The following is an 11,013-nucleotide window of genomic DNA, read 5'->3' on the forward strand; positions in this document are numbered from 1 at the left end:
TTACTTAGATCAAATTTACCGCAAATATAACAGAGTAGGTTTGGGTCATTTACACAACATCTTGTTGCCATAGCAACGAATAAATCATATTGAAAGGAAAAAAAATAATGTCAAAGTGCACTCACAAACAAATACTATCCAGAAATGACACGTCATGTAGCCTTTTAACCATTTATATACTAGCGGTGTGTTTCTCGTGGATTCTAGAACGATCGATATGACTCTCGCGTCGCGATTGGTCTAGAGAAATCTATAGCCAGTGGTTGTCAACATTTTAAACATAACAAAATGTGATCCGTTTTCAATGAGAATTATTCACTTATATAAAAGTACATATGACGTTTTGTGAAAAATCTGTACAGGATGGAGGAAAAAAATTAATATTATTTTCGGATTCAGCTTACAGAAATTACTGTGAAACATGTAAACATTTCAAGACAATATAACATCACAGGCCCGTGTAATCAAACCCTCATGTACAGTCCTAGTGAAAGTCATGTTCTTCTTGTGAGGAGAGTACTTTTATTTAAAATTGTGTTCTGTTATAAAGAAATGGCTGTTTCATATTCCAGCTTTTCTAATTGTCTGAATCTTGAATACCCAAAGTGTGAATTTTGGTTAAATACATAGATACTGACATACACGCTTCGTCCATTATAGTAAAATTGTTGGATAAAGATTATGAAATACAACCTTTATAATTCATTCCAAAGATCTCAGTCAATATTTAAAATCATTGTTGGGTGAGGATAATGAAATGCTATCCCGAATGTTTGTATGTAAACTCAAATAACCAAATATTTTGTAACTCCATCTTTTAAGTTAATGTTAAGATATGTCCTTGAGATAAATAGTTCATAAAGGATTTTTTTTTAAATCTTATGTTTAGGATCTACGACAAACGAACAGGACAGTGAGAGTTTTAGACAGAGTGGCGATGTCTTCTTAAGTAACAGGCGTAACCAAGGACCTTCTCGTGATCAACGACCAGCATCCAGTACTGGGGAGCCAGTAAGGGGGAAACCTGCCCCGCGACCAGGCATAACAAGGTTGCTAACAGGCACCCTTGCAAATAATAGTACACCACCTCCAACATTTCCTCTTCCTTCAAATCCTCCTGATGAGGTTCCTGCTCTGAAACCACCCCAACAGAACAACAATCAAAATCAATATGCTAATAAATACCCAGGAAGCCAGGATGAGATCAGCCATCCATCCCAAAATACTTACGATTCCGGGTATCATGGGGCCCAAGACCCATCCCAGAATACAGAAGTTATGTCTTCTGACATTAAACCTGAAAGAAGAGCTCGTGGTGAAGACTTTGGAAATGGTCGATCGAAAGTTGTATCTGATCTTAATGTGTTTATTAAACCTCTTTTTGACAACAATGGGAACATAGATGTGGACAGTCAGATGTTCAAAGAGCTACCTAGAGGACCCGTAGCACATGGTACCCAAAATAATGGTAAGCCCAAGGATCCAGATGCGAATCCATATTCTAGGATAGAAGAAAATAATCCTTCTCTTGTTCTTGGTAATTATGATGATTCTCAAACATTCTCAGATACCAATGGGAAGCAGGAACATCCGGACACTCTGTTGGCTTACAGCAATAGTCCCGACAACTATCCAGACTCTGATGTTCCTTCAACCTTTACCAACAACAGAAATGCCCCTCGTGACTCTGACGAACATGCAGTTTACAATAGTGAAACCGGTTTTCTGGCCAATGGAAAAACTTTACCATCATTTAGCAGAAACAATGGTAAACACGGAGATGTAGATGTACTCAGACCAATGTCTAGAAATAATGGGCAAAGTAAAGATCCAGATACAATATCGCCTCTATCAAAAAATAATGGGCACTCTAAAGACCCTGATACGGTTTCTTCCTTATTGAATAACAATGGTCATTCCAAAGATCCTGACATCAAACCGCCAAACTCGATACCCACTGCTTCTCCCGAAAGGCTTCGTGAACTGTACGACCAACCCTCTAGGAACCATCGTCCTGCTTATAATGGACCAAGACAGTCTTTATCTGGTCCAGACAGTTTGGACGCCCAGTTTGGCACTAATCCTACCATTTTAAGTCTACCAGACACTCCTAATCAGCGTACTTACAATCAACCCAGAGACAAGTTTACTCCCGCTCAAAATTCCAATCCTCCACGAGCTGAGGGTGTTCTAGTTGATAATAATTCTCCTCTTCTCAACTACAAGAACTCTGGTGATTCTTACCAATACAACTACGAGTATTTTGATGACTACGAACCAACAAGTGGAATTCCACACTCCAAGGTGAGTTCCCGTAAACCAAGTAGACCTTCAATACCCAAGCCAGCAACAACAACAACAACCATTTCTACAACTACTAATGGTACCACGCCCACCATGATTACTCCAGTTGCTTCTACTCAGTCACAAATCAAGCGTGCAGATTCTTCTCCTACCCTCCCTGCCAGGCCCCTGTCTGTGTATCCTACACCAACTCCTCTAGCGGCAGCAACTAGATGTAGCCCTAACACGTGCCGTTTTCCAGACTGCCGTTGTGGGGGAACAGACATCCCAGAGAACCTTCCGGTCAGCGAGGTTCCACAAGTGGTTCTTCTTACCTTTGATGATGCCGTGAATGATTTAAACTATGATTTATACAAAGAAATTTTTACTGGACGAAAAAACCCAAATGGTTGTCCCATATTGGGCACTTTTTATGTGTCCCATGAGTGGACAGATTATGGACAAGTTCAAACTCTTTACTCTGAGGGCCACGAGATGGCGTCTCACTCCATTAGGTATGTTACTACTTTTTTTTCCCCTAAAGTTACATACTGGAGGTCAGTCTTTTCATAATGTAATATTGAATTTAACATTTTATGTAAGTAAATCTAAGTTAAAATTTTTACTGCAAAATGTTAGAGCAAATCATTGTTTGACTAGATAAATAGATGTGAAATTTGATCTGTGATTAGACCAACCACTGAGGTGGGTGTGTAAAGGTAGTACTTCGAAGCATGAAAGTCCAAAATCCTTTTAATATTCAGAGACAAATACTATCCTGTAAGACAGATGAGCAGAAGATCCCGAATGTCATCAACTATATTTAAAGATCAAGCGTACATCAGAAAAAGGAATCTCAGGTAGAACAAGGTTTGGTTTGTTTTGAATTTCCCGCAAAGCTACACGAGGGCTATCTGCGCTAGCCGTCCCTAATTTAGCAGTGTAAGACTAGAGGGAAGGCAGTTAGTCATCACCACCCACCGCCAATTCTTGGGCTACTCTTTTACCAACAAATAGAGGAATTGACTGTCACATTATAACGCCCCTACGGCTGAAAGGGTGAGCATGTTTATGGGACGGGGATTCGAACCCGCGACCCTCAGATTGGGGCCCGGTAGAACAAGGAATCAATAATTAAAACTTTTTAACCTTTTTTTAAGCAATCAATAAGTTTGAAAAGAAAATTCAACATTTTTAAGACTTACGTTAACTAGGCCCCCCAGTGTTAATTCTAAATCCATAAACAAAGCTAGCAATGTCAAATAATCTTTATAATAAAAAAGTCCACCCCCCCCCCCAGTGGCACAGTGGTATGTCTGCGGACTTACAACGCTAGAAACCGGGTTTCGATACCCGTGGTGGGCAGAGCACGGATAGCCCATTGTGTAGCTTTGTGCTTAACTTCAAACAAACAAACAAAAACGTTGACTAGCTTCTACTTTTCTCCACGTGCTAACGTTCTCTATTATTTTCATGTATTGGAATGCAATTCAAAAAACGTTATTTCGTTAGTTGTTTATATCCTAAGTATTAATCAAACTTTACTTGTCAAAGGAAGATTTATCTGAAAACAAAGCAGGCGCGTGTTTCCTTTTTCATTATTTGCCTTTGCTGCAAGAACGTACTCCGCACTTTCGCGTCTTGGGTGCGTTATAAGAGTGATGGTAGATACCCACTATTCGGTCAGATAAGGGTAGCCTTAGGTTTCGTGGTGGCTGTGTTTATTAGCTAACTACCTATTCTATAATCTCAAAATTAAAGATGGCTATGCGCGGATAGTCAATGTGTATCTTTGCGCAAAACTTGTGAAACAAATAAATAACACAGGTAGTTTTTCGGAAATGAGCTAAAATAATCGAGTGTTTTATTTCGCTTCTGGATAGCCTATTATAATGCATGATATAATGCAAATAAATTCGATCAAATAATTAAAAATATGGCGAGAAATGGTTAGCCCGAATTAACTCGGGCAAATCACGAAAAGGGTTACAGAGCACCTCGGTGAAACGCGTGTTACAGAATATTTTCGTTAAACGTGTTTGTAGTTAAGCACAAAACTACACAATGGGCTACCTGTGCTCTGCCAAACACGGGTATCGAAACCCGGATTTTAGCGTTGTAAGTCCGCAGACATACTGCCATGCCACTAGGGGCTAGACTGTGTTAAAGGAACACCTTAGTTAAACCTGTGTTAAGGAACATCTTGGTTAAGCATGTGTTACAGAGTACCTTAGTTAAACCCGTGTTAAGGAACATCTTGGTTAAGCATGTGTTACAGAGTACCTCAGTTAAATCCGTGTTAAGGAACATCTTGGTTAAACATATGTTAAAGAGTACCTTAGTTAAACCCGTGTTAAGGAACATCTTGGTTAAGCATGTGTTACAGAGTACCTTAGTTAAACCCGTGTTAAGGAACATCTTGGTTAAACACGTGTTACAGAGTACCTTAGTTAAACCCGTGTTAAGGAACATCTTGGTTAAACACGTGTTACAACCAAGATGTTCCTTAACACGGGTTTAACTAAGGTACTCTCAATCTTTCACAAAATATAATACTTATTACCAGTAAAGTGTTCAATCTTTCACAAAATATAATACTTATTACCAGTAAAGTGTTCAATCTTTCACAAAATATAATACTTATTACCAGTAAAGTGTTCAATCTTTCACAAAATATAATACTTATTACCAGTATTTACTTATTTCTCCTAATATTAGATAATATCATAATAATTATTTCGAAGTCAGGGAAAAAATCTGGCTAGTTAAATTAGATCTGTACAGAAAACTTTAACAGGGTAACACTTCCAACAGAACAGAATCCATAAAAACTTGGATTTCCCATTTAGTGTACTAGAAGTCTTCTTGGTAAGACTGAAACTGTTACAGGAGCTTTTACCCTGAAGCCTGAGCACTGAAAAATGTAACGAAATTGGGGTCTATTTTTTCAGATAACCAAGATATTCTTTAACGAAGGTTAACCAAGTAACACATAGTTATCCAAAGTGTTCATAGACACATGTTTAACTTATGCATTCCTTTAAACACCTGTTACAGAATACCTTAGTTAAATCTGTGGTATAGAACATCTTGGTTGAACATGTGTTAAAAGAACATCTCGATTAAACATGTTATAGAACATCTTGGTACTCTGTAACACATGTTTAACACTTTACTGGTAATAAGTATTATCTTTTTGTGAAAGATTGAACACTTTACTGGTAATAAGTATTATCTTTTTGTGAAAGATTGAACACTTTACTGGTAATAAGTATTATCTTTTGTGAAAGATTGAACACTTTACAGGCAATAAGTATTATCTTTTGTGAAAGATTGAACACTTTACTGGCAATAAGTATTAACTTTTGTGAAAGATTGAACACTTTACTGGTAATAAGTATTATCTTTTGTGAAAGATTGAACACTTTACTGGCAATAAGTATTATCTTTTGTGAAAGATTGAACACTTTACTGGTAGTAAGTATTATATTTTGCGAAAGATTGAACACTTTACTGGTAATAAGTATTATCTTTTGTGAAAGATTGAATACTTTACTGGTAATAAGTATTATCTTTTGTGAAAGATTAAATACTTTTCTAATAAATTATTTTCTTTTCTTTTCAAATAGTCACAGTTATGGGGAAAAGTTTTCCAAAAACAGGTGGCTCAAAGAGGTACAGGGCCAACGGGAGATCCTCCATCTTTACGGAGGAGTTAAGATTGAGGACATCCGAGGAATGAGAGCACCGTTTCTACAGATCGGTGGTAACAAAATGTTTGAGATGCTATACGACGCCAATTTCACCTATGATTCTTCCATGCCTGTGTTCGAGAATAACCCTCCATTCTGGCCCTACACTCTAGACTACGCTATCAAACACGAGTGTATGATTACTCCTTGCCCGAACAAGTCCTTTCCTGGACTCTGGGAGGTGGGAATGGTGATGTGGGTGGACTTGAAGGGTGGTCGCTGTTCCATGGCCGATGCTTGTTCGAATTCTCAGGACGAGGAAGGAATTGTGAAATTTCTCAGCCAAAACTTCTATCGTCACTACAACACCAACCGGGCTCCGTTCGGTTTATTCTACCATTCGGCCTGGTTTACTAACGCTCATCACAGAAAGGGATTCATGAAGTTCCTAGACGAGATCCTCAGCAAAGGCGACGTCTGGCTAATCACTAACTGGCAGCTTATCCAATGGTTGCGAAACCCTACGCCTAAGTCTAAATTAAACAGTTTCGAACCCTGGCAGTGTAAACGAAATGACCGTCCCCCTCCTTGCCATAATCCCACGGTGTGTAATGTGTGGGACAAGGACGGCATACGATATATGAAGACGTGTCAGAACTGTCCGAAGCATTATCCCTGGGTGGGGAACACTGGTTACAAGGAAGATGGGTAAACATATTCGATGTGTAACTGGCTATGGTTGTGGTTAATACTGTGAAATATCTAATGGTACTGTAAACATTCTCATGGAAGTGCTAGAGCCCTACGTGTTTACAGTACGAAGACAGAGTCCAGCGCCCTCTATCCTCCGTTCTGTATGCCCTTTACTCAGAAACCGGCTATTTTTTTCTCTTATGATTTGGGTTGACGTTTCAAGTATCTCGACTCTTTCTTTGATATGAAACAGTGCAGGAAACCTCTGTTTTTGTTGTGTGTGTTTTTCTATTATTTAAAGTAAAAACTGCCCGTCTATTTTTTTAACCCGTTAATGTTTTCTGGCACGAAGGAATTGAAAAAAGAAAGAAACAAATATTTCTGTATTTTGCAACAACTAAAACAGCGGAAGGATTTAACGAATGATAATCTCTCTTTTATTATTGTTTATAAACAAGTGATTAAGGTTACAGCTGTGACCCAGGAAGCTTCTGAAACGACACATATAGACAGTGCAGATCTCTCCTCTTCTCCACTCCACTTCCATCAAGAAAACTGATGACATTTCATAAAGAGTAAAATCACAATAATATTTTTATATTATTAAGGGAAAGTTATACTGGATAAAAGTATGTTTCTTAGACGTAAGCACTTTGAACTTAACGTTTTTCAAGTTTTATTTAAACATTATTACAATAAAAATACACGTGAGTTGCATTCTTTATTTCAGAAGAAAGTACATAACATTCGAATAGTCTTGTAGTATTTTTTATGATAATTATTTACTATTGATACCGATTTTTCCATTTGGTGTCTGTATTGCCCCATATACAACGGTCAACATATTGTTACGCCTTCAGTCGTTAATTAATTTTCCGTAACTTCGTTCCGACGAAACTTTAGCGACACAAGTCCTTTCTTAAATAAAACTGGTTTATTCTTTCCGAATACAACTTTACGATACACTTATTTTCAACAGTCGCGCTATAACTAACGCGATATCTCACGTGGCCAACAATATTTTGTCCGCATACATTCAATTACTCATTACAATGTTGTCCCGTCACGTTGTGACCGTCTCATATATATACAAGACTAACACTATATCTAGTAATCTCCCGACAATTCGCGAAGGTTAGAGAGAACGAGTGGCGTGATACTAGTCACGTGACCTCGCTGACGGAACAATATTTTCAGTAAGGCCTAAGATTTTAGGAGAAAACATCCACATTTGTATAAAGCTCGAAAACAAAGTAACAATAGTAAAATTTCTGGACAAAATAACTATCTCATTTTCCCAAGTATGAATCTGTGCTTTCAGAACTTTTGAATAGCTATTTGAATAATTATTTCGATAAAATGTACACAACTGAACAGAAACGTCGAGCTATTAGGCTTAGCTAAAGGATGATCTGTTTATATCAGAAACTAGATTCACAGCAAGACAAATCTGAAAATGGTGAATTAGTAGTTATTAACTGATTTCTATACTACAAATATGGATGATCCTTTAAAAGGTTCTTGAAATACTGAACAAATAATATGAAAAGGCAACATCTCTTGCTAAATGATGACCAGTATCTTTGGGGTTTATCTAACATGAAGAAGCAGCTGAAGATAAATATGATGTCCTTTGCAACATCAACTTGGGTAGCGGTTCCCAAACTGGGGTCCTCGAGACAGTTTCTCGGGGGAAGAGGCCTCAGTACATGTAGAAATATATTATTTAAACCTTTTCTCACGACGAACATAACAATATTTTCAGTGAGAAATTTATTTATTGCAATAAACGTGACTAAAAAAAGGGTAATTATACTTTTTTCAAATTGGAATGAAATGATGGCACCCAAGAGTGGCTATTATTTAAACTTTCATATTATATCACTAGGTGGGGTCATTAGCCAGGATGTCTAAAGTCTAGAAGGAGCGGGCTTTAAGGTAAAGACTTTGGGAACAGCTGTCTTTAGTGGGTACTTTATTTGCAAAGAAAAGAGAGGGCGCTCATTCATTATCTTGTTATTAAGGGCGTTGATGGACACAGAACTCAAGAAAGAGGATTTTGTAGAGTACGTGCAATTTTATGCAATACTTATTTTGTGTGTGTGTGTGTATTCGTACGATCTCGTTATAAGTGGCGAGATTTTGTAGTTGGAAAACTAAGTTATATTGTAGTTAAATAGTTACATAGTAGATAATTACAAGAAATTGTTAAAGGTACTTTAGTCTCATCAGTATTTTGTGCCAAAGTTGACAATTTATACTAGAAATATACCAACGTTACTTAACCCTACTGTCAGTAATACAGGTATATAACAACGTTACTTAACCCTACTGTAAATAGTACAGGTATATAACAACATTACTTAACCCTACTGTAAATAGTACAGGTATATAACAATGTTACTTAACCCTACTGTCAATAATACAGATGTATAGCAATATTACTTAACCCTACTGTCAGTAATACAGGTATATAACAACGTTACTTAAACCTACTGTAAATAGTACAGGTATATAACAACGTTACTTAACCCTACTGTCAATAATACAGATGTATAGCAATATTACTTAACCCTACTGTCAGTAATACAGGTATATAACAACGTTACTTAACCCTACTGTGAATAATACAGGTATATAACAACGTTACTTAACCCTACTATATACAGATGTGTAGCAATATTACTTAACACAATTGTTAGTAAGAACAGGCTTACAGAAACGTCACTTAACACTATTGTCGGTGAGTACAAGTGTACAGCAATGGTACTTAACGCTATTGTCGGTGAGTACAAGTGTATAACAATGTTACTTAACGCTATTGTCGGTGAGTACAAGTGTATAACAATGTTACTTAACGCTACTGTCGGTGAGTACAAGTGTATAACAATGTTACTTTACTCACCGACAATAGCGTTTCGTTAAACAACGCTACTATGTATGTTATGGAAACATTGTTAAATAACGCTACTATAAAACTGTATGTTGTGGAAATGTTTTAAGTAACATTGTTATACACTTGTACTCACCGACAATGGCGTTAAGTAACATTGTTATACACTTGTACTCACCGACAATAGCGTTAAGTAACATTGTTATACACTTGCTATAAAACTGTATGTTATGGAAACATTGTTAAACAACGCTACTATAAAACTGTATGTTATGGAAACATTGTTAAACAACGCTACTATAAAACTGTATGTTATGGAAACATCGTTAGACAACGCTAGTATAAAACTGTATGTTATGGAAACATAGCGTTATTTAACAATGTTTCCATAACGTACAGTTTTATAGTAGCGTTGTTTAACAATGTTTCCATAACATACAGTTTTATAGTAACGTTGTTTAATAATGTTTCCATAACATACAGATTTGTAGTAACGTTGTTTAACAATGTTTATATAACATACAGTTTTATAGTAGCGTTGTTTAACAATGTTTCCATAACATACAGTTTTATAGTAGCGTTGTTTAACAATGTTTATATAACATACAGTTTTATAGTAGCGTTGTTTAACAATGTTTCCATAACATACAGTTTTATAGTAGCGTTATTTAACAATGTTTCCATAACATACAGTTTTATAGTACCGTTGTTTAATAATGTTTCCATAACATACACTTTTATAGTAGCGTTGTTTAACAATGTTTCTAAAACGTAAAAGTTTACAACGGCATTACTTAACAACACGTACGGAACGTAGATACACGGCAACATTATTTAAAAGCATTTCTACTTATAATTTAGATTAGTGTCTCTTAATCTTACTTAATATTTTTTAACCAATTACAGGGGTAGGGTTTGCTGAATGAAACTTAACTCTATTAGGCTTACAAGAGTATGTATGTTTTAATCTAACTGAAACGTGTTTATAATAGCTAAATAGCTACAATTATTAACAATGTTTCCAGTTGGTGTAACTGTATCAATTTTTATTGTATTGTTACTTAACAATGACAAGAGCGTATACCAAATTAAGTTACTTAATAGTAATTCCAAGAAGTATAGAAATAAGTTTTACTGTGACGTTAATTAACAGATTCCAACAGCTACAAGGGTATGTTTACTGTGACGTTACTTAACAGATTCCAACAGCTACAAGGGTATATTTACTGTGACGTTACTTAACAGATTCCAACAGCTACAAGGGTAGGAGTACTGTGACGTTACTTAACAGTTTCCAACAGCTACAAGTGGATAAGTGTACTGTGACGTTACTTAACAGATTCCAACAGCTACAAGGGGTAGGTGTACTGTGACGTTACTTAACAGATTCCAACAGCTACAAGGGGTAGGTGTACTGTGACGTTACTTAACAGATTCCAACAGCTACAAGGG

At 36.5% G+C, this 11,013-nt stretch overlaps 1 protein-coding gene across 1 annotated transcript in view; it reads left to right on the plus strand.

The window, feature by feature from the left end:
* The window catches only part of LOC106475176, a gene marked incomplete at its 5' end in the record, with an annotated part of 9,272 nt that extends 2,585 nt beyond the window's left edge, over nt 1-6,687 (plus strand). Inside the window, 2 exons of the mRNA XM_013935872.1 lie at nt 890-2,798; nt 5,913-6,687. Of these exons, the coding sequence (XP_013791326.1) occupies nt 890-2,798; nt 5,913-6,687 (2,684 nt within the window). The remainder of the gene's footprint in view (nt 1-889; nt 2,799-5,912) is intronic.
* Nucleotides 6,688-11,013: the final 4,326 nt, after the last annotated feature.

This window comes from Limulus polyphemus, unplaced genomic scaffold (genome assembly GCF_000517525.1).
Source record: "Limulus polyphemus unplaced genomic scaffold, Limulus_polyphemus-2.1.2 Scaffold8182, whole genome shotgun sequence".
In the NCBI taxonomy this organism is placed as follows: domain Eukaryota; kingdom Metazoa; phylum Arthropoda; class Merostomata; order Xiphosura; family Limulidae; genus Limulus; species Limulus polyphemus.